This window comes from Saccoglossus kowalevskii, chromosome 15, assembly GCF_978046115.1.
Source record: "Saccoglossus kowalevskii chromosome 15, keSacKowa6.1, whole genome shotgun sequence".
NCBI lineage: Eukaryota > Metazoa > Hemichordata > Enteropneusta > Harrimaniidae > Saccoglossus > Saccoglossus kowalevskii.
In genome coordinates, this window is record NC_140655.1 from 16,707,275 (window position 1) to 16,732,557 (window position 25,283).

General features: G+C 36.8%; 1 protein-coding gene across 1 annotated transcript; it reads right to left on the reverse strand.

Moving 5' to 3' along the window:
• Positions 1 to 1,842: 1,842 nt before the first annotated feature.
• Positions 1,843 to 23,324, reverse strand: LOC100369773 (solute carrier family 2, facilitated glucose transporter member 1-like). Its single transcript, XM_085508307.1, has 12 exons — positions 23,149 to 23,324; positions 12,682 to 12,783; positions 12,215 to 12,372; positions 10,136 to 10,260; positions 8,173 to 8,288; positions 7,646 to 7,805; positions 4,514 to 4,701; positions 4,299 to 4,412; positions 3,917 to 4,018; positions 3,132 to 3,213; positions 2,667 to 2,794; positions 1,843 to 2,163 (listed from the first exon to the last, which is right to left on the reverse strand). The coding sequence occupies exons 1-12, from the start codon at positions 23,209 to 23,211 to the stop codon at positions 1,966 to 1,968; spliced, it is 1,536 nt and encodes a 511-aa protein (XP_085364433.1). The 5' UTR covers positions 23,212 to 23,324; the 3' UTR covers positions 1,843 to 1,965.
• Positions 23,325 to 25,283: the final 1,959 nt, after the last annotated feature.

Consider the following 25,283-nt stretch of genomic DNA (forward strand, 5'->3'; position numbering starts at 1 on the left):
CACGGACTTACAATCTTGCACGTGTACACGTGTGATGTAACGATCACTTGCCCACGAATCATACTCATGTCGAACACGTGTTATGTAGCGATTAATGAACCATAAACCATACTTATTTTGAATACGTGTAATGTAGCGATTAATGAATCATAAACCATACTTATGTTCGACACGTTTAATGTAGCGATTACTGAACAATAAACCATACTTATGTCAAACACGTGTAATTTAGCGATTACAGGAACATAAACCATACTTATTTTGAATACGTGTAATGTAATGACTACTGAAAATAAACCTTACTTGTGTTCGACACGTTTAATGTAGCGATTACTGAACAATAAACCATACTTATGTCAAACACGTGTAATGTAGCGATTACAGGAACATAAACTATGTTTATGTTGAACACGTTTAATGTAATGACTACTGAACATAAACTATACTCGTGTTGAACACGTGTAAAAAACTCGCAGTACTATACATGAACTATATATCATTGCATGATTTATTAAAAACATGAATGACAAATATAAAAAAACAAGATTGATTTATATTAGTCTAGTTATTTTGCAAGTATAGTATATTATCCATGACTGTAATTTTGCGATGAACATTAAAATAGAAACCCCCAAATGCATTATACTGTTTGTTTGATTATATGAATTTAGGCTTATAATATTTACAGCAAAATCACCTACCAACACAAACCTTTTTTTTTGTATACGTCACTGTTCATATGGAATGAAAAATAGCATATAAGATGAAAGAAATACTATAATAAAATTGTTGTTTTTGGACTAATGACTTTGAAAACAAAAATATTAACTTTGGATAACAAACTGAATGCCCGAGCCTAGCCAATATGTAATGCCAATGTGTATCCTCGGGGGCGGAGCTACGTCACGGACGTTCTACGTTGCTAAGACGCGCATCACTGTACCACGTATTTCTATGGGCTTTGTGCGCGCTGCTGTGGAACGCCGGTGAAAACTCGAGAAAACAACACAAACTCAACTTTGAAGTAATCCTGAACAACCAAATTCATATATGTTACACACGTAGGGCTAATCTTATTACACTGTTCAGGGGACTCTCAACCATCACAAAGTACCGTTTTCTGCGAGTTTTTGGTCTTTGTTTTCACCGCGAGGGTTGCCAGGCGGTAGAAAATGCCCGGATGTCCGCCCCCGAGGATTGGTTAATATAATGACAAAGACTGTGCAATACGCTATTGTTCATGAGCCTGTGCGGTTTTAGCGTGTTTTGTATCTGGATACGACCTACTGTAAAGTACTATATTTTTACCTGAAATTCATTAGGAATCTATCAGCGAAATTAAAATCCAGTAAAATACATTCAACTAATCAAAAATCAGTTAAAATAAACTTCATGCAATACAGTCAAAATGTCTTTTCATTGAAAATACATTTTAGTTAAAAAAAAAAGCATTTTACAATATCAAAACTATTAAAATGTCTTCTTTCTAAGGCATTCACGAACAACTAATATAGTGTACTAGATATTAAATTTGTAAAATTAAAATATTGAGACAATTACAGATATTATTAAGATTTAGCCATGTTGGCACTTTTTACAAAATAACCCCACATTTTTTTAGGCATAATGGTAGTAAAATCAAGCACATTTGGTCTAAAATTGTCCAACAAATTATAGAAAAATAAAAACGTTCAAAATTTTGCATTAAAATTTTGGCGGGAAAAATGGTGGTATTGTAGAATACAATGATTCTGCCACACTGATAACAATTCTTATCACAGTTTTTTCAGTGCTTGTAGCAAGTATCATAAGTTTGATTTGTCATAAATACGGTGTAGCATATTTCTTTTTTTCATTTGTGCAGTGAGTGTGCCGATAGTTCGGGTTTATACGTAAATTTAATGAACTTGTAAACGAAACCTCAATATTTGATTTCATACTCGTTTGCACATGCAAAGTCATGTCTCAATCAACTTTGACCCGTTCGTGTTCTGCCATTTCGATAATAGCGAGGTCATCTTCATAGATTGCGTCTTTCCTGAACTGCGAAGTGATTTCCTCAAATGTCCTATTTTTCGTTTCTGGTACCATGAAGTAATGGAACCACACAGCCAATAGTTGAAACACCATGAATATCGTGAAGACGTATTCTCCAAGAGTTTCCTGAAATACAATAGCGTTTGTTTTAAAGCGGGGAGTCGTCGTCTACGCATGCGTCACATGGGCCATAGCGTGTCATTGTTTAATAACAGGCACCCATGAGCCTGTGCGGTTTTAGCGTGTTTTGTTATCATCGCTTGGGACTCAATTCCCACGCATGCGCAGGTGACAACCCTCCCGCTTTAAATGACGTTGCCAAGGATGACGTAATGTGATTAATTAATGTCGATTTGGAAAAATTTAAATAGCAACAGACGTATTATACTGTCGTCACAACAAACCCAATCCTTTCATTTGTTTATATAAATTTCAAAATTTCAAAACTTAGAGAGGTTTCTATTGGCTGATGGAATAACATTTCGCGAGACGCTGATCGATTGTCTGATTGGATTTAACTGCCATTGAATTTTATAAATATTTATACAAATCAAGAAAATAGGTTTGCGGTTGCCATACTATAGGAAAATTTTAAGTTGGTTAGAAAGTACGTTATATTGTCAGCTCACCTGAAACACTGGGAAGAAAAAGTTGACGACGAAGTTGGACCACCAGTTGACTTGGAGCGAGAAACTCATGGCAGCGGGCCTGGGTCCCTGTGACCATAATTCAGCCACCAGAACAAAAGGTATAGGCCCTTGACAAAAAAATATTCAAATTATGGTGCATTAGAAAAATTATATAATTAGGCCAATGGTTTACCTGACAGTATTGAATGATTTAATTTTATTACTGCGAGGTAAGGTATTATTATTTTTTTTTTTAAATTCGTACAGTAACTTTACACCGTCACCTTCAGAATAGTACAACAAAATGGCGGATTCGATATTGTACTCCGAAAAAGTGATCATTTTACATTGCGCCTGGAAAATTTATATTCATTCTTAGCTTAGGTAAAGTATGTATTTCAACCATCCAGATTATATATTCATCGTGAGCATTGTAATGACGTAATGGGGTTTATTGCCCCTTACCTGGTCCTATAGCAAAACTAATTATATATCCGTATACAGAGCACAGGGCCAAATAATCCCAAACATCGTCTTCATAAGGATTCTGAAATAAAAAATATGTAAATACATTGAGTACACCATTGATCGGTAACTGTCGTCTGCGCAATCTTGCGTACGATAATCATAACTATTTATTATTATTTATTTATTATTACTTTTGGTACCATTCCTATACTTTAGTATAGCAGTCCGCGACAACTAAATTATATGTGATACTATTTTGGTATCATTCCTATAGTGAAGTATAACAGCTCCCGACAAGTAAATTATACGTGCTACTATTTTGGTACCATCCTTATAGTGAAGTATAACAGTTCCCGACAAGTAAATTAGACGTGCTACGATTTTGGTACTAATCCTCTGTCCTTACATTTGATTTGGAACACACGTTCTAATTATTGTATTCTCACGCCCAATGTTATTTTACAATCCATCCTTCTCCAATCATGTTGCAAGTAATGTTTACTACTTATCTATTGATGGCCAGGATTGTCGAGTGCAGTTAATGTCCGCTGTCTCATTAGCAGTTAATGTCCGCTGTCTCATTAGCAGTTAATGTCCGCTGTCTCATTAGCGGTATTCAATGGCGTTTATTGGCACCTCCGATGCCGCTCGCTATTGTCACTGTACCAAAATAGTGGCTTAACTGACGTCAGAAGAACTTTGACGCAAATGGTCAACGAGATCCCATTAAAAGCAAGAAATTCAAGTCTTTTACATAGGGGAGTAACCAGTTGACTACCTACCGCAAGACTCAGCGTAAACGTTACACACGCCATGAAGAAAACCATTGTCATATAGGGATATAGTAATAACGCCCGCCTTCCCGCTTTTTCTACAACAAACACCTACCGAGGTAATGAAAAAATCACAATAATACATTCAGATTGATCATGCAATGAACTAGTTGCTAGAGGTGCTCTGTGACAGACACGTTGAGTAGGACACGAACATGATATGAACATAAGATAAGTTCTGAAATGGTCAGAGTAGTCTGTGGAAAAAAAAACACGGCGAGTAGCTAGGACATGAACTGGATATGAACGAGGGTAAGTTCTGACATAGTACTCTGTCTGACTCTGTGACAAACACAGACAGAAAAACTGATTATATGGCTATTATACTTACGGCAACGATTGTGGTGAGTACGTTGATAGTTCCTGTACCGACTGTAGCAAGGTCTACCGCTTCGGGATCATTGGGCCAAATCATGTAATAGATTTCGCTGGCATAAAAAAATATCTACGTAAAAGAATAATATGAATGGTTCAGCATATTTCGTTAGAAATAGATTATTTCGTGGTATTTTTATTATGTCACCAACTAAGTAAAATGAGTATTACCGCATTGATTCCCGAGAACTGCTGAAAGAAGTGGACGAATCCGCTGATGATCAATGGTTCACGGTAGTTCTTGTTGGTAAATAGTCCGCTAAACCCAACTTTGGGTTCTTTACATTCTTCAATGTATTCTTCGATCATTTCGTCAATAGCCCACGAGACGTCTTTCTCGTCAAGATACCTTTGAAGAGCTACAATGCATGAATGAACGAATGAATGAATGAATGAATGAATGAATGAACTTTATTGTTTCCGTGTAAAAAGGAATAGGTTACATAGGGTGTTTGCAACAATAAAGAATTTTTGTTAACAAGACAATATTTTGAAACTAACTGGAAGGAATGTACTTAAAATTCACAAATAAATAAATATGTATACAAATAAATACACAAATAAATTATTAAAGAAATCTAATCTCTAATTTTGATCGCAGCTAAAATAAAGTTTGATACTTCTTGTTGAACTAATTTATCTTGATGTGAAAGTAAATATGTGAAACGAGAAATGTTATTGTCAGCCGGAACTTTAATTTTATGTAACAGTTGAGATCTCTGCTGTTCATATTTTTGACAATCTAAAAGGAAATGGATCTCATTTTCAATGCAATTATTACAAAATTGACAAAGTCTGTTATTTATTGGTACTTTTGGGATAGAATGTCTGCCTTTTTCAATAGCTGAACTATGGTCGCTAACCCTGAATTTAGTGAACATTTTTCTATTTTCACCATTCAAATTATTAAGTAAATAAGGCTCCAAATTGTGCTTTGTTTTAAATTTTGAATATGTTCTAAGTTTAGAATTTTCATTTGATATAGCAGTTCTCCGCTTGTTCACATACTTGCTTCGTAAATTTGATTGTAAAACTTTACAAATTGTTGCTGTTTGTGTTTTGAGGATTTTTCTTTTCAAAAGAAATTCTAATGACGCTTCCTGTAATATGATTTTAAGATTAATGAACCAACTATTTGATATAGATGACTTTTTCTGTTAATAGAATGCCTGTTTAGTTAGATCATCATCTAGTAATTCTACGATATGCAGCCAATATTTTATAATTTGTTTTTTGATGTCAATTAAAAGATTAAAAGAGGATATTGCCCCAATTCTGCTCTTGCTGCTAGATTACATGAGGTCCTGTTAATCTGCAAGATTTGCTTACAAAACTTCAAATGAATTTTTTCTATCGTTATTTTTCCCATTTGTTGTTGATGAAACTTTATTCCCATACCTCTGATCCATATAGAAGGATGGGTTTTATAAAAACGTTAAATAAATGTAAAGAAAGTTTAATATTTTTATTATCTCATAGTATTTTGTTCATAACAAAAAGTGCTTTTCCAGCTTTCTCTGCTATATTGGCTGTTGCCTCATTGAAATTACCATTTGAACTGAAAATAATTCTTAAATAAATATACTGTTTATTACATTTAATGCATTGGTTGCCAATAGTAAAAAAGTATCTTTTTTGCAGTGGTGATTTATTGAAAATAACAATTTCAGTTTTAGATATGTTTATTTTAAGTTGCTAATTTGAGCAATATTGTTCAAGTTCATTCAAAGCTTGTTGAAGTCCATCTGATGTAATGGATATGAGAGCCATGTCATCTGCATATATTAATGAGTTTACTGGTGTATTATTCAATGTTGGTGATTACAATAACATAACATAGCAAAGATGAGATATGGAGCGGAAAATAATGGGGGTTGATACGAACTTGATAAATTGCTCAATCATGTTTGGCCAATCAGATTATCTAGTATTGTATAGTTATTACCGGACTATTGTATGTACAGCACACCATGCTACAATATAACCCGGGGGGGGGCTACTTGCATAGAAGGGCAATACGGGTATGTGCCGCCCGACTGGGGTGTCATTTCATGTTATTTTGTTTAGAAGTGGGTAGCCGTTTATCAATGGTTTGGTTTAGAAATGTGTAGCATTATTTACTTTTTCACAGATCCTTATATTCAAAGCTAAATACTGGAAAAGGCTGAATAAAATGCATTGCCCTGATGCGCTCACTGATTGCGAAAGTTGTGAGCTGGGGTTTTTTTTTTTTTCGCTGAAAACACTTGTGTTTAGAAGTGGGTATATAAATAGAAAAAAAAATTGTTTAGAAGTGAGTATGGTTTTCGAGAGGTGGGCTTCACACCCTTACCCACTTAATGTGGAAGTAGCCCCCCCGGGCAATATAATTGCTACGCCACGCTAAACTGTCTACGCAACGCCAGGCCACGCTACTTACGTTACGCCACGCCACGCTACACTGCCTACGCTACGCCACGCCACTCTACGCTGCCTATGGTACGCCACGCCACGCTTCTATGCTACACTGCCTACGCTACGCCAGGCCACGCTACGCTTATTACGCTATGCCACGCTACACTGTTCACGATACACTGCCTACGACACACTGCCTACGCCACGCTACACTGTCTACGCTACGCCACGCCACTCTACGCTGCCTATGGTACGCCACGCCACGCTTCTATGCTACACTGCCTATGCTACGCCAGGCCACGCTACGCTGATTACGCTATGCCACGCTACACTGTCCACGCTACACTGCCTACGACACACTGCCTACGCCACGCTACACTGCCTACGCTACGCCACGCCACTCTACGCTGCCTATGGTACGCCACGCCACGCTCCTATGCTACACTGCCACGCTACGCCAGGCCACGCTACGCTGATTACGCTATGCCACGCTACACTGTCCACGCTACACTGCCTACGACACACTCACTGCCTACGCCACGCTACACTGCCTACGCCACACCACTCTACGCTGCATATGGTACGCCACGCCACGCTCGTATGCTACACTGCCTACGCTACGCTACGCCACGCCACTCTACGCTGCCTACGTTACGCCACGCCACGCTCCTATGCTACACTGCCTACGCTACGCCAGGCCACGCTACACTGCCTACGCTACGCCACGCCACTCTACGCTGATTACGCTATGCCACGCTACACTGTCCACGCTACACTGCCTACGACACACTGCCTACGCCACGCTACACTGCCTACGTTACGCCACGCCACATTACATTACGCCACGCTACACTGCCTACGTTACGCCACGCCACGTTACATTACGCCACGCTACACTGCCTTACTTACCCTTCTCAGCCGCCTTACGCTCTCTATCGATTATAAGCAGCCATCTAGGACTCTCAGGACAAAATGGCAGGAAGATTAATTGAGCCAAAGAAAATACACCAGTTAACGCAAGCAATATTTGCCAGTTATCATCTTCGTTGAGCCAGTAAAAACCACACACCTACAATACAGTGGATTTAACGTACAAGAGTAAAACTCATATACTTGGATACTAACTAAGTATGTAGAACATTGTAAACTAAACTAAAGGAGCTATATTATTATACTATGAAACAAACGCAGAATTCAAAATAATGCTGAATTTGATACATAACCCATCATAACAATTAGATATTTGTACTAAAGTGAAACAAAAACATAGATCCGCATAAATTACTATCGCTCTCAAAGGGTCAAAAACAAATGTCGCCCCCAGACGGACAGTATTTGATTGGATCATATTGTGCAACTGATTCGAAGACGATTCACACATAACGTTTTGTCAACGAGCGCCCCCATGCAATACATCATAGAAACTTTGGACCTACCTGGGCAATCAATATACCAAGGGTTATCAACAACTGATGGCACACACCGACGGCACCTCGTAAATTTTTCGGTGAAATTTCGGCTAAAAATAGTGGTACAATGGCACTCGCAGCTCCTGTTAGATTAAGCATAGATTTTTTCAATGGATTTCATGAAAGTATGAATGTTTTATATGAAAAACATTTACCACCGTAAGTGCTTAATTTAAAGGGGAAGTCAAACCAAACAACATAATGCTCTTTAAGGAAAGAGCTCCACAAATGTAGGAGAATGCAATTTACAGTTTTTATATATCACTTTTCATTCTATAGATATCTAACTTTTCACCAGTATTATGTTGTCCGCCATCTTGATTCTCCAGCAAAGGATTGTGGGTAAAGTGTGACATCATATCCACTGTTGTTATAAATTGACTTTTCCTTTAAATCCAAAATTGACGCTTTCATTGGCTATAGAAACCATTTTGTAGTGCATATTACCCATGAGTCTTTGAGGGTTTCTCCAATCATTGGCTGATTGCCAAATATATACTGGCGGTACGCGTCCACTAAAACATTGGGATCGGTCGTTTGTTGTTTTTTTCGTTTTTCAATGGGTAATTGAAAATTAGAAAATATTTCCAAATGCAAGCGACCTAATGGTCGAATTGGTTCCTCTGCCTTTGTAGAGTGTCTTCCTCAAACCAAAGTTGATGGTGTTCTGTATTTTCACCAAAAATGAAAAAGATTATTTCCCTAAAAACAGAAAACTGAAGTTATCGTCACAAAATTAATAAATCTGACAAAGGTCCACCCAAGTACCCGCAGATCAAGAATCAAAGTAATTGAGCTGGTAGTCGAAAAAAATATTTTCCAATAATAGAGAATTGAAAATATCTTCACGAAATGAACAAATCTGACAAAGATCTACCCAAGGTACCTAAGCACTATGTATCAAAGTAATTGAGCTGGTGGCAATCCGACTGGTAGTTTTCAAGAAGTAAAATAATGCAATTGACAGACGACGACGGACAATCACCTGTATCGAACCCAGAAACTCCCTGGTGCGAGGCAAACACGATAACCACTCCACCATCGTTTCTGACACTGCTTGATATTAAGTCAAATTCACACTTCTCGGGTGAACGAAAATAAAAACTGGACTGTACAGTTTTCTTAGTTATGCACTTAGCACAAATTTAAGCAAAGTGTACAATTAAATATTCACTCTCGCAGTACATTTCTATTCACCCGTTTCAATTGGCAGGTGGAGAGCAGGTGGCTCGAATCTATTATTAAGCAGTACAACTGCATCGATGTTACATAAATCTCGTGTCATACATAGTGATGGCTTCAACAAATCATAACTTTCTTAGATGTTTTTTTTTTGTGTTCATTCACATTCCTAGATCATCTATCTCTTGCTGTATCACTCGGTACGTGTTGAGAGAATATGCGTGGCAACATACTGCTTCAAATATAGCTGCATTCCCGACCCGGTATTTGGTTGGCCCAGACCTTCCCCGTTTCACGGGAACAAACATACATCTAACATTATATTTAAAAGATTATTGATATGAGATATACATCCAATGTGCATATGAAAGATCGTCAGTAGACATGTGAAATATTTCAAGTGTTCACGTGAAAAGCCTCCATGACTCACGTATAATGTCCCAAGTGTTAATACGGGAAAGCCTCAAGTGTACACGTAGAAAAACTTCCGCAGTCATGTGAATTATCCAAGTCTGAATGCCCTAAGTTTGACGCCGGCGTGGAAAACTTTCAGTAGTCACGTGGGAAGTGAAAATCTACATTCGTTTAAAGTGTTTGTGTGATAAACTTCAGCAGTAATGTGAAATGTCCAAAATGTTCGCGTGAAAAAAACAAAAAAACTTGAACGTCCCAGGTGTTCATGCAGAAAACATTTAGCAGTCACGTGACATGAGTGATTATACAGTTTAGGACATCAACTATTTCTTACCGCAGTAGAATCCGATGACGATTCGTCCCATGATAACCAATTCAAAGTTATGGGAATTGTATGAAGAACCAAACATCAACGCGGCAGATAATGAAAATACGTTAAGTAATAAAAGTCCTCCTTTTCTGAAATAGAAATAAAATAGTCAATCTATAAACTTCGATACAATCTACACGATGACAATATTTCATGATCACAGCGGGCCATCAATTACCCATCCTACGGGTAATTATAGGTTCTGGATATCTTAAAGCGGGAAGCCGTCATCGCGAATAGGCAGATGACTAAACACGTGCCAATAAGTTGTTTACACACGAGCGTATGGGTCTTTTCGTTTTAGCGTGCGTTAACGTGCGCAGGTGACGACCCTTCCGCTTTAAAATGGGGAATCGTCACCTGTGCATGCGTCAGATGGCCATGGCATATCATTGTTTACAAACAAGCGTCTACCCATTCTACGCCTTTGCATTTTTAGTGTGCGTTGTTATCGTCGCTTGGGACTCAATTCCTGCGCGTGCGCAGGTGACGACCCCTCCCGCTTGAAGAGCATAGTGTCAGAACAATTTATTTGCGTTATCCGGCTGTGCGCCTTTTTGAAAAAAAATTCATGACACATTTATAAAATGATCTTTACGTGTCTGCATTTTTGGAAATGTTTCTGTATTCATAATGTTGTCATTGCCATATTTGGGTCTGTCTGTGCAAAATATATGATACGTTTGTATTATATTATATTTCATGTTTATTGTGATTGTGTCATCGTTCTATTTTATATGTATTTTTGTAATATTTGGCAGTGTGTATGTCATTTTTATATTTTTATGGCAATTATATTATTGTGAATTGTTTATGGCGTGTTTGTAATATTTGGCAATGTACATGCCATTCTTTGATTGGCTTTAACTATTTAAATGTTTATAACTTTTTATGAGCCGTCAGTGATATGTTTTCATTCTTTGCCCATTTTATGACAAGCGCGAATCAGTTTACTATTTGTTTGTGTTATTTAACAATGTTTATGTTTTTAATGAGTCAATCTATTTCGCAGTTACGTTATAAGAATGAGAGCATAGGAAGTGAGGATTCTCTTGGCTGAAGATATTGACAACGAAATATATGTTTACAATATCTACGCTAAACACGCAAGTTGTTGACTCTAAATGATCTTACAATATCGTTCGAACGCATCGTTTGTACGTGATGTCACTATTCAAGAATATGCGTGTATAAAGAACATACGTTTGTCCTGATTCTGGACTGGTGGTAGCGCTAAAGAAAGTGATAGATAAATAATATGTACAACTGGGTTTTCATAGCAATGTGACAAGTCGACCGATGATTGCACATTGGTGACGGTTTTAAAAACTGTTTTCCAATCAAGAATATATTCACTATATGTGAAATATATTACAGCAAGATTATCTTTAACGGTTTTTTCCTTTCAGCGACACGTCTTAGGGAATTCATTTTACTGAACGCTTCTTGACAGAAATGGGTTCATTTAGGGTTGTTAGCCATAAGGAACCAATAAATCCGCTGGTCAGAATTGACCCAATGAACGAGACTTTCGGTGGGTTCTTGCGCCATCGACGCATAATATGCCTGATCTGATAATTATATTTTTCGAGGGATTTAACATCGATTTACTTATATTTGTGGCGAGCAAATAGTCAGTATAATTTCGTCCCTCTAAGAAATCGATTTGTAGGTATTTCTTCAATATCTTTTATAGATAATATGCAAAATAACGTATTGTTTTATTTTTTAGAAACACAAACTGATTTCACTAAAAATATATAACTATAAACGACAACCATGTATTTGCTCGAAATTTCTTGTTAAACAATTCTTGTGGTCTAAACAAAGCTTTTTAGGTTCCATCGATTTTAGATAGTCATACTTATAATTTTATTCACGAATCCTGTAACCAGACACGATTGATAAAAAAAAACATATATTGCCTCAATACAAGAACCCAACTTGCAATAAACATTTTGATTTAATTTGTTTTCAAAACAACACTTTTTATTTTTTATTTTTTGTTAAATACTTATGGTTTGTTTGCGGTGAACCACCAACCTGCCAAGGATGTCAGCAAAGGGAGGCACGGCAAGCGCACCAAAGGCGCCACCAACGGCATAAAGTGAAATCGTCCAAGCCCATAGCCACATAAGGCCGTCCTCAGAAATCTCTCCGTACCGGTCTGTGTATGACTGATTGTAGAAGTCTTCAATATACTACAAGAAAATGTGTTTATGTACTTTTTTAAACACTCGCTGGGGTTGGGATCGAATAATTCTTCCTAGTACCTAGCATCTCGCTAGTAATCTCACTGGTAAAAATAATGTATCTATTTGATAGCGTCCAGAGAGTAAAGCAAATGTATATCCATTTAACAATGACATCCGTGATTAAATTTCACTTCTTAGCAAGCTACAGAATCACTGCCACAATCTCACTTAAATAACTTTAAAAAAAAATATTTATCTATCGGCATGACTGTCTACATTACCAATACAAATAAAAAAGTTTCACGTCATACTTACCAGAGAGGGCGCGGTCATTACACCAGTATTCCAACCAAATTGAAACGAGCCAGTCATAGTAATGACACTTGTCGTGTAAATAAGCCAACTTGTTAATTTACCCTATAATGAATAAAAATAGCATGTGTATGTTTCATAATAATAATAATATCATGAGGTACGCTCTGAATTTCATTCAGGACAACTGCGATTTAGGGATTGGTCAGTTACTTCGGCCTTGGGGGGGGGGAGTCGGTGGATCAGTACGGGGGTTACCCTGTTTTTGATTGTGCGTGACCCCTGTTTTTGATATCATGTTTTCCACAATTCACACGCGCTCATGCATATATTTTTTTAAATGTTATTTCAGAACAAACGATAAAAAAGTTAATCGTACAAATGTGTTCTTAATAACTATTACCTATATTGCCTATAAATTTGTTGATGCAAGAAATGTTATAGGCTAAATATTTTGAGGTTAAAGTTGCCAAATAACTAACAGATTATGCAATGCGCCTAGAACCCCAATTATACAGTTAAGTTTTAAACACATCCCAAGTCCATGTGCTGCTGACATCAGATTATTTTATTTAAAGTCTGAAGTCACCATTGCATAAGATATTTACTGGATTTATCCAATTATAACAGGAGACGGAAAGACAACACAGCAATTAGTACAAAGAACAGTGACAGTTTTTGTTCAGCAAATCAAAAAAGTTAAATTTGTGAAAATGCTGATATATAAATTAAAATAAATGATGAACAAATAAATAAATAGTTTTTTTTGTTTTTTTAACTTTTAATTTGTGCATATTTTGCTCTGTAAAATACCAAAATCCAACACAAATTTAAGCAAAAATTAAAGTTTTCTTTGTTTTCATAAGCACAGATTGTGCTTCGGTTGTAAAGCTTTCCTGGTCTATAAGATATGAAAGATATTTTAAATCCAGCTTAGTTTTCAAAGAGTTCAAACCGCCTAGATTCAAATCCTCTTTTCCTATCTTATAAGGGCGTTTATCGAGTGAGTACTCCACAGCTTTGCTTTTATTTACTATCTTTAGCAACATAGATTTCCCTCCTTCCTGCAGCCTTTTCTGTAATCGTTTTTTGGCTTTATGCTTCCCCTCCCCTCCTAAGGTCTATTAAATGCAAACGCTAAAAATAATGTCAAAATTATGGCAAACCATGATATTTTCAATGCACATATAATACATTTTGTAATCATGTCAGAGCCAAAACTGTTAATGTTTCTTTGTTCTTTTTTGGGGGGTCAGCATGTTTTAAGTTTTAAAATATAATGTTGGGGGGGGGGATCACCCACTTTTTTTTTATTTGATAGGGGTGGGTCAACTGAGATTTACAGCTGGCAAAATGGAATCTGCCGACCCCCCCTAGGCCGAAGTAACTGACCAATCCCTTACTGCTATTGGTTATAATAGTTTCCCCAATCACTACATAGAGGGCGTTTGAGAAGCATGCTGGGAACAAACGCCCTCTGTGTAGAGAGTTCAATTTCTTATCATTTACATAAAACGTGTCTACGAGGGCATATGCACGTATGTTTTTATTTCGCATTGAATATAACCTAAAAATAAGCAGGAAACATATGTTATATTTTTTAGACATTTATTTTCAAGCTGGTTGCTGTGCAGTTCTGCAATTGTAAAATTAGGTTGGGACCGTTTAATAACACTACTTCTTTGCGCTGCTCAAAAAATTATATGTTTTACTGTAAACTTAATTATCCATAACTCCTCTATTTTTGTTAATGAGTAAAATATTTTAAATTCAGTCTAAGTGAACATGTAACATAACCGTACAACTCAATGATTTTCGTGCCAAATTTGTTGAACTTAATGAAAATGCTAAAAACATCGATGTAGTGAAATTAAATATTTTACAGTAATATCTCTGTATTATGTTCCCTGGCAACACAATACTTTATTTTTATGCCATGCTCTATTGATTTCAATAATTTTACAATTTGAAAAAATAACCACATTGTTAGCTATTGTCCTTGGCAGTTCGATGGTTTAATCATTAATTTATTGTGAGTGTTTAACTCATCGGATCATCGGTTCAAGGATTCTCTGGGTGATGCAATGTGATAAGTCAATAGTGAACGCAACAATTTACAACACTTGATAAACTGAATGTGAATAGATGTGGAGTACAAATCGCCAAAATTCTTAAAACACGTTTCAGTAATGTTGAACTTATCGTACAGTAGTTGATTGTGGATGTACTACCATTTTGTTTATAGTGTTCACATGGTAGGGGAATAGTATTATTATTTCATTCACTGCGAGTTGTTTTATATCATAGACGTATATTTCATGCATTTCAATTCTAAAGAGACTTGGTCAGATATGTCTTATACTAGATCGGCCATCCTAGTGTTCCTAGTAGTCTTGTTATTTACATTGACTGTTAGGTGGTGTTTCTGTGGTTGTTGTATCATATGGTCCTTGTTCGATATTAACTTCAAGAATGCCATTACTTCAAGTTCAACCAGTTCGACACGGCAAATTAATAGTATAGAGGTAGATTTTCTAAAATAATAGACGTCTGTATTGTCACTTACGCAAGGTGCACGTGACACTAGCGTATCCAACAAACTTCATTATTTCCTTGATTAAAGTCCATTTTAAGATAACGATAAGATACAGCAATGCTTTTTCTGTCACAATGTGTGATATATTCATGTCCTATTAGCCACTAAGAGACCAGACTGATAATTCATTATCCTCGGTAGCATGTGTGTCACGGCTGTTTACATGCACACAGTTTAATTAAACTCATTTAAAATGCAATTCAACGTAGAATTGCGTTTTAATTAAGTTTAATTAAGTTTAATCCCGTGATTTAATATAGAAATGTTTGCAAAGCTTAAGTTTAGTAAAGGGGTAGGTATGGTACAATAATAATAACACAAATTGAACCATACCTTCCCCCTTTGCTAAACCTAAACTACGCAAACTTGACTTAAATTCGATTAAATATTAATAAATTATGAAAATAGTGAGGGTCGTCACAGGTCGGTGTAAAGTTAAATTCGTCACAACGTTGGTACCTCACAAGCCCCCCCTCGGCTGTTTACACGCACACACCTGAAATGTTTACACAGAAAGTTGCACAATACTATAGTAATATATTCACCGATTAAAACGATGAAAGCATCTCATATTTGGGTCAAATGGCAAAGATAAATAAGAAAATGTCATATAAATGATTATTGTTGACAAACACCCATCTTCAATACAAAATATTCTAAAATGTCTGACAAACGTCACAATCATAATAAAAATATGACTCTAACTTGCTAATTATGTATTCGTATACCTGAAGTACGAATATAAACAACATCCACACAAAGATAACTCTCACGACTGTTTTCTGAATTGTTTTCTTCATATGCACTCACACACTACTCCTCCTGCTGCTCCCTCTAATATCCTCTCGCACATTGGTCTCTCTACCACTGTTCCAAATGCTGCCCAAATTGCCTATTCTCACCCTACATACTCCCTCGCCCTCTGTGAGAAAAAATCTATTGCTCTGGCTTCACAACAATGTGTTAAAGGCCCAATTCACTTGCCCCGGGCAAGTGTGAATTGGAGGTGTGGCTATTCTAATGCATGGTGTTAATCACTTGCATAGCCTATGACGCATCCTGTTTCAGCGGTCCAACATCACGTGACTTTGATTGACAGTAGTAATTATTCAAGATTTGTCGCGCATCCCTTTCCCCGGTTCATGTTTTTTACTTTTATTCGCCAAAATCTCAGCTCGTACACAATTTATTGTCATAAATATTACACACAGTCACTGCTGTGATATTCATAGTCACATGCATCCACTTTGGCACGACATAATCGATGTGTAAGTTCGAGAAAACACGTTTTTACCGGAGCTTGGCTGGAGTTGTTTACTACAGCGTGACAAGCAAGGAAATAATCCCTATTGTTTAGGAGCGTATTTATAGTATACCTGGGCCTTTAAACGGCGGCGATAGTCGCGCCGCGTCCGTAAAATATACTGTTTATTTACATGAAATTCGAACACGTGCTGCGAGACGACCCCCGCCCTTTGAATGTCACATGACTGAACTATAGGAAACTGTGTTTTAGATTGAAAAAAAAACTACCGTAGCAATACAAGCAATACACCCAAATAGTCGTTTGTGCTCAGTCATTGTATATACCACAATTGTAATAAGCTCCTAAGAGTGAGTATTTTTATTCACTTTGCACAGCCTATAGAGGGACTGTGGTTTTAAATATACTTCCATAGACCATAGATTTATAATGGTTTCACTGGACACTGTCATTTTGGACATGGGTTGTTAGCCTGTATTTTGATAGGGGATTAGTGCATTAACCCAATGTTTTTGATTTCCAATTAAAACCATCATTAATTGTATTCTTACTGTGTCATATGATACAGTATATTGTTTCGATTCGTCTCTCACCTAGATTTAAAGCGGGAGGATCGTCACCTGCGCACGCGCGGGAATTGAGTCCCAAGTGTCATGGATAGACGCTTGTTTGTGAACAATGACGCACTATGGCCATCTGACGCATGCGCAGGTGACGACTCTCCCGCTTTAAGCCACTTTCTTCCCACCAAATTTTGTTCAAATACATTGCTGTACGGTTTGGGGACTTCATTCAATGTTATAAGGGAAAGACTAAGTAGAGTTATTCATATGGGTGCTTGCCCGTCTCATGCTTGTGTAGCCATATTTATGCCTCATGTATGAAACCTGGCATGAAAGCAAGATAATAAAATTGTTTTAATTACTGGATGCAACTTACCTTACGTTTTTTCTAGTGTGAACATGGTAAACATGGCAATTTTCAAGGCAATTTTCTGGTTGTTGAAATATTAGTGGCATTTATGTTGGTGGAACAAGCATTTGTAAACGTTACTTTAAAAAAATCAATGACAAAATTTGATGAATTTAAATTTGTATCTAAGCAACGAATTCTTGCTACCATTCTACAATTCATAATTAGTTCATAATTAGTCACGTGATGTGTAAGCAGCTTTTTACTCTCAGCTGATATAACATGTGTTTTCGAGAATTATATCGGTTGCTCGGACACCGAGTGTATCTTGTAATCTATGTGATCGTTTAATAGTGTACGTTTACATCGACTTGACCGGATAAGGGTTAATTTAAGAGTTATAAAATTATATTATTTTACCTGGTTGTCAGTTTCATTAAATAGCAGGGATTAAGTTATTCAGCTGGATTATTTCCAATGAGATTTCACTACACTGGTCGCACGAGTCAATATAGCAACACAGAACAACAACACAATAAATCTACACTGTCCATTATTGCAATATATCAAATGAGCAGTATAACTACACTGGTCATTATAGCGTCATAGATCAACTGGGCAATATAACTACACTGGTCATTATAGCGTCATAGATCAACTGGGCAATATAACTACACTGGTCATTATAGCGTCAAAGATCAATTGGGTAATATAACTACACTGGTCATTATAGCGTCATAGATCAACTGGGCAATATAACTACACTGGTCATTATAGCGTCATAGATCAACTGGGCAATATAACTACACTGGTCATTATAGCGTCAAAGATCAATTGGGTAATATAACTACACTGGTCATTATAGCGTCATAGATCAACTAAGCAATATAACTACACAGGTCATTATAGCGTAACATATCAACTAAGCAATATAACTACACTGGTCATTATAGCGCCATGGATCAATTGAGTAATATAACTACACTGGTCATTATAGCGCCATGGATCAATTGAGTAATATTACTACACTGGTCATTATAGCGTCATAGATCAACTAAGTAATATAACTGCACTGGTCATTATAGCGTCAAAGATCAATTGGGTAATATAACTACACTGGTCATTATAGCGTCAAAGATCAATTGGGTAATATAACTACACTGGTCATTATAGCGTCATAGATCAACTAAGCAATATAACTACACTGGTCATTATAGCGTCATAGATCAATTGGGTAATATAACTACACTGGTCATTATAGCGTCAAAGATCAATTAGGTAATATAACTACACTGGTCATTATAGCGTCATAGATCAACTAAGCAATATAACTACACTGGTCATTATAGCGTCATGGATCAATTGAGTAATATAACTACACTGGTCATTATAGCGTCATAGATCAACTAAGAAATATAACTACACTGGTCATTATAGCGTCAAAGATCAATTGGCAGTATAACTACACTGGTTATTATAGCGTCATAGATCAACTAAGTAATATAACTGCACTGGTCATTATAGAGTCATAGATCAATTGGGCAGTATAACACATTGGTCATTATAGCTTCAAAGATCAATTGGGTAATATAACCACACTGGTCATTATAGCGTCATAGATCAATTAGGTAATATATCTACACTGGTCATTATAGCGTCATAGATTAACTAAGCAGTTTAACTACACTGGTCATTATAGCGTCATAGATCAACTAAACAGTTTAACTACACTGGTCATTATAGCGTCATAGATCAACTAAGCAATATACCTATAGATCAATTGGGTAATATAACTACACTGGTCATTATAGCGTCATAGATCAATTAGGTAATATATCTACACTGGTCATTATAGCGTCAAAGATCAATTGGGTAATATAACTACACTGGTCATTATAGCGTCAAAGATCAATTGGGTAATATAACTACACTGGTCATTATAGCGTCAAAGATCAATTGGGTAATATAACTACACTTGTCATTATAGCGTCATAGATCAATTGGGCAATATAACTACACTGGTCATTATAGCGTCATAGATCAACTAAGCAGTTTAACTACACTGGTCATTATAGCGTCATAGATCAACTAAACAGTTTAACTACACTGGTCATTATAGCTTCAGAAATCAATTGGGCAATATAACTACACTGGTCATTATAGTAGCACAGATCACTGGGAAGTATAACTTCACTGGATACTATAGCAACACAACATTTGTGTAATTTGAATACCTATAAAGTCTTGTATAATGAGGTTATTGTACGGGTGTGTTCAAGACCAGAAATGTAAACAGTTTGACAACAGAATAATGTATGGACAGTACAAGTGATTCAATTGCACGAATTTATTAGTCTTCATCGAATGCAAATGTAGGCAACAACCAATAGAATCAGCAAGCCTGAATATCATCATAATGATTCAAAACACACTTATTTACACGTTTTATTTATTTTTTATCTCAATGGGCGTATACTGTGTAGATGTTTCATCCCTTCCGATTTGCAGACTTTGCTCTCTAAGATAAGATATACAAGCTAAGATAAACGAGTACTTCACGAATCTTATATCAGTTCCATACAATGTGATATTCACGCAATCTTGGATGATAGTATTTTAATTAAAACAATCATTCAAATCCACGGTCGAAACCTATCGCGATGATATAACAAGCGTCGTAGACAGGTGTCAATGGAGTAGTATGTACTAGGTGTAACGCCGCAAATATTTTAAAGCGCGGTGGTCGTCGCGCAGCGCGTGTTCGAATTTCATGTAAATAAACAATGTATTTTACACGCGTTGTATACGTCGCTATGAGTCCCATATCGAACAGGACGCGGCACGACGACTGCCGCTCTTTAAGCAAGTGTGGTGGGGCCTCTGTGCGTACAATCTGCAGAAGCAAAGGTCATCAACTGCACATACCATAAAACAAAACTTATCATTCTTGTCGAAAAATTGTACTATTTGAGGTCAATATCCGACATTATCACATAGAACACGGGTTCACTTAGAAGTGTAAGGAAAAACCAAAAAGTTGCACGAGAACACGTTGGTCGCCGTTTACGACGAGAATTCCTTCTCTGATGTGTTGGAGAAATGGCGCTAACAAAATTGTGTCTCCATTTACACCACCAGTCAGTAAGCACACTATTAAACAATATTTGCAAAGATCGATTGCCTCGTGTGTAAATAAATACTGTATACACTGTAACGGCATTGTTGTGTACGTATGCCAACCTGGTGAATTTCTTACGTAGTAGCTTTGATCCTGGCTGCCCCTCAACCTCGGTATTACAGCATGTTACCGCGTAGCTGCGCATCACGACACGTACGGTAGTTAGTAGTATAAGCAGGCAACATGTTTCAACTCGTACTCGGTGTCGTTGTTGATATGCGACGTTTTACTCACGTGTGTCGAAGAGAACTCACAATCGGATGATATTTTAGCATTTGTGTCCGTATAACACATATGCACGTTAAGGGTTATCGTTGAAATCGTGTGGTGCAGGTTTATTTGTTTTTTGTCAACAAAAAACTTCAGATCACTCGTATTTTTAATAGGAACACCTCTAACTGGAATTGGAAATCCAGTCGAAGGTGAACGGTGTCACATGTAATATTGCACATCACGATGAAGCGCCACACCCTGATCACAATCAGAATATCTTATCAGCTTCCCAATAAAACAGTCGCTACTACATGTACAGTCATAAGCCCGAAAGCTAATAAATCGTCTAATAATTAATTAATTTATATATTCTCTCTTGTGACATAAGTTTGCAAGAATATTTAATTTCCATATAAAATTTATTAAAGAGTGTTGTTTCCGCGTTTTCCTGGTCCCATGATGTAATAAACTGTTGTGTTTGGTATGTTTGGTATGTACAGCCAGCATTAGCAATTATTGTAAAAAAAATACATTTAAATAACTGCAACTTGATCGTCTGAGTCAAACTAAAGGCAGCCATACTACCATGTGATGTTTAACCATGAACATCAGAAGTAATGCACGTACGAAGAAAAAAAAAACATACCAAATGTTAGTATCAATATAGTTTATGAACAAAAAAGAATTGTGTGTGGGTCGAACTTTGGTTATTGTGGTTATTTTTTTCATGTATATTACTTCGAACTACCATGATTCATTTATTGTATATATATATATATAAAGATTTTTAACTTAATAATATTTACAATAGAGGTGTGGTCTTGACATTTGACATGTTATTAATCATGACCCAAGTACAGCAAAATACCAGGCAGGTCAGTAACTTTGCCAACAGTCTAAAAAATACATCACACAGAATAGTCGTAAATAACTTATCAGCAACATGACAACATATCTATGTATCCAGTGACTAACATTTTACCCAGTAGAGGAGTAAATAGTGAATAGACTTCAAGTGACTCAAATTTGTTCAGGCGATGAGATAAGAAATTGTTGGGGTAAATTTTGAGCAATATTAAGCCACGAAACCGACAATGGTCCACACTTTTAAATAGATTGGGTAGATAGAAAGGTCAGCTCATATTTAAAATAAGTCAGCGCGCTCTTTAAAAAACGAAGTGTAAAAAAAGCTTTTAATACATGCTGTGCATATTAGTATGTTAAAGCGGGGGAGACGTCACTTGAGCAAGCGTCAGATGGTCATAGCGTGTCATTGTTTACAAACAAGCGTCTACCCTGTGCGCAGGTAGACCCCGCTTCAAGATTTTAACTGGAAAGTGTGCTCTTACCATTATCTCTGCTATTATTTGACAATTCTGATTTCAGTGACGTCATTGATCTACTCACTAATCACACCCAGCGATACTTCCTGTATCCTTTCTTATTTGAATGTTATCCCGCTACAAGAAAATGTGACGGCAGCGTATCGTGATTTACTAATCTCGTCTCCGTGATTGACGATGATGTTTATTTCACGAGATATGCACTGTCCCGCACCACCACAACTACTCCCCCTCAACCATTATGACATTGCCTCCATGATCAAGCTAAAATTTCGCTATATTTGAGGTCGTCATATAATAAATATACGTTTGCATAACCTGTGTCACAAGGTATTCTATTGGTACGTGACAACTGTGATGCTACAGCTGTCACAGATCGTTTAATGATTTTCAAGTAGTGGGTGTGTAGCAGGCTTGGCATACACACACCCTACCTATGTCGTGCCAACTCAGCCAGGTAGCGTATCTAGCCAGTCAACGATACGATCACCTCACATCTAAAGTAGCGTCGTTTGGCTGAAATTGAAGCTATGATGACCCCAGACCGCGGTCAAGGTCAAATAAGTCCATGCAAATAAAAGAGATACACCGATCAAATGTTGTACTTGCCGATTTTTGTTAGAAGAAGCATTACACTGAGAACGTGAATCACAACCCACTAGCCAAAATTTTTGGGAGTTTCGCCCTGGAGTTTGGCTTCTGGTTTAAACGTCCATTTCGGATTGAATCACGTTGAATTAATTTCTATTTCACCACAAAAAAAGTGAATTCAGATTGAACAAATATTAAATAACCCAAATATCCAATTCGATCTGATAGATTGAGACGAATGAGTGTCTGAATGGAAATAACAATTTTGTTAATGAGCCTGCCACGGAATGGGTAGATATAAATGGCTACCACGCCGCTGAGGATCACTGATAACTACGAACTCCATAAAGTAGAACACGTGACTAATGCTTACCTTTTTCTCGTCATTGCGGGAACCACGGTCGCTGCTATCGATGGAGCTATTATCTTCACCCATGGTGAATTGTCTCTTGGTGTAGGTAAGTTTTTTTTTCGTACTCCGTCTCAGTTAATTCTGTCTCTGATGCGCTCGTTTGACCCTTCCCAACTTCGACCCAGTGAGTTAATGATTGCCCATCTATCTGTGTAGATAGTTACGAATCCATGATATACACTGTCATTGTGATTGGTTGAATACGTATTTGAACTCTTAGTGAGTGACTAGAGCAGGTACACGCTGATCGGGACATTTCGCTATTCCTGGAATGTATAAACTCTCCATCCTCATCTCCCACTGGATGGTGCTCCACGGTGATCGACCAGAATACACCAAAAAGCAACAGACCTACACGCAGATGAGTAAACGGTTATAATGTCACCCATCACAATTCAAACAAACATATTTAGGATAGAGTTGATTAAATCCACATTTAATTGTAAACAAATCCGTGCTTTATGGTGGTCAAGAATTTACCGCGATTCATCTATGTAAATCTTTGTTTTCGGTGTGCCATTGGAGAATGCAGCACCGTTGATATTTTTCCAACGAGTAACCAATGATTTGAGGTCAAACGTTGTTACATCAATTGAAGCGCCAAACTCGTAGCTGTGAGTCATGTTTAATGTCGATCATATATATGCGACGTGTTCTCAAGGGAAGAAGCACAAATCAATGAATATAATGTGTGAAGGCGTTCTAATGAGATTAATGCTTGAAATGTACATGTACCCGCTCTCCGCGTACACGCGGTGATGTTTCTTGCCGTGTTCACGTAAGAGATTTACAAACGAATGCTGTCACACTGTGTCAATATGAACGCGTATGTTAAGATAGAACGCTACACAAAAATAACAAAAAATAACGTTATTTTCTTTATTTTTACATATTTGATATTTCAGGTCACGAGGACGAAGAAAATTGAATAAAAATATGGGGTCATCGTACTCGGTTCGAAAAAAAAACGGTGCACAAAATTGGAGTAAAATTGCACGTTTTGTTTGTTTTAAAACATTTTACGATTTTTTTTTCATATAAAACTAATATTTTTACTCGGTGACATATAGTGAAAAAGGATATTATAGTTTCTTACTTTTTGATATATAGAAGTATTAAACAATTGACAATATGTTCTTTTATCCAGGAAATGTGTTTAACAGTGGGTTATGGAAACCGCTGCTAAAATGACAATTTATACATAATAATTTATGGTTTTCCTAAAAAAAATGTACAGTAAACCCAAAACAAAATCACACACTGTTGAGTAATACTAAAACAAATAATTATAGACAGATATTGACACAAAATATACTAATTACTACAGATATGTGCGCTAAAATATGCTCACATGTAACAAAAAATCTTGCTAGTAGCATTCTAATTTAATTAAGTATTTTTATTATTCTGTACACCTTATTTTCTTACTGTCATGTTGCTAGGACGCACAACAATGTAATATTATAATATTATTGGCTCTGTGCGAGCTGTTGTCATGGCGGAACGCCGGTCGTAAAGCTGGTTACAACAGTTAAGGTCGAGATAACTGCACAAACTCAAAATTGAGGTAATCACGAAAAGAAATATTTATATTTAAACAAATTGAGTGTAGTGTAGTGTAGTGTAGTGTAGTGTAGTGTAGTGTAGTGTAGTGTAGTGCATGCCTGGCACTTGTTGATAAACATTGATTTTCCCACAATTCAATGCTCTTTTAATGGAAATCACGAGTACGAGTTTTGAACTTAGCGCGACCGCCTGTTACTTAATGCTTAGTGACGTCTCGGTTTGCGGTCTGCGTAACAGTCAAAGTCGCCATCTTTGTTCATACGAGACCCATATCTCGTGTATGTCTGGCGCAACGACCACTGCCCTTTAATGTTGATTTTATTGTAATCAACCAAAGACACTTTAGAATGCGTTTCTAAATTCGATTCCGTTGGATAAAATTTCTCATGAATTGTACATGACCCAAACCCTTATGATATGATGTTTACCTTGGGAGATTGTCTGAAGATCATATACAATGCGGGAAAGTGTGATGGTCGTCGCGCCACATAAACATTGCAGTTAATTCTAGAATTCGTGACCAATGTACA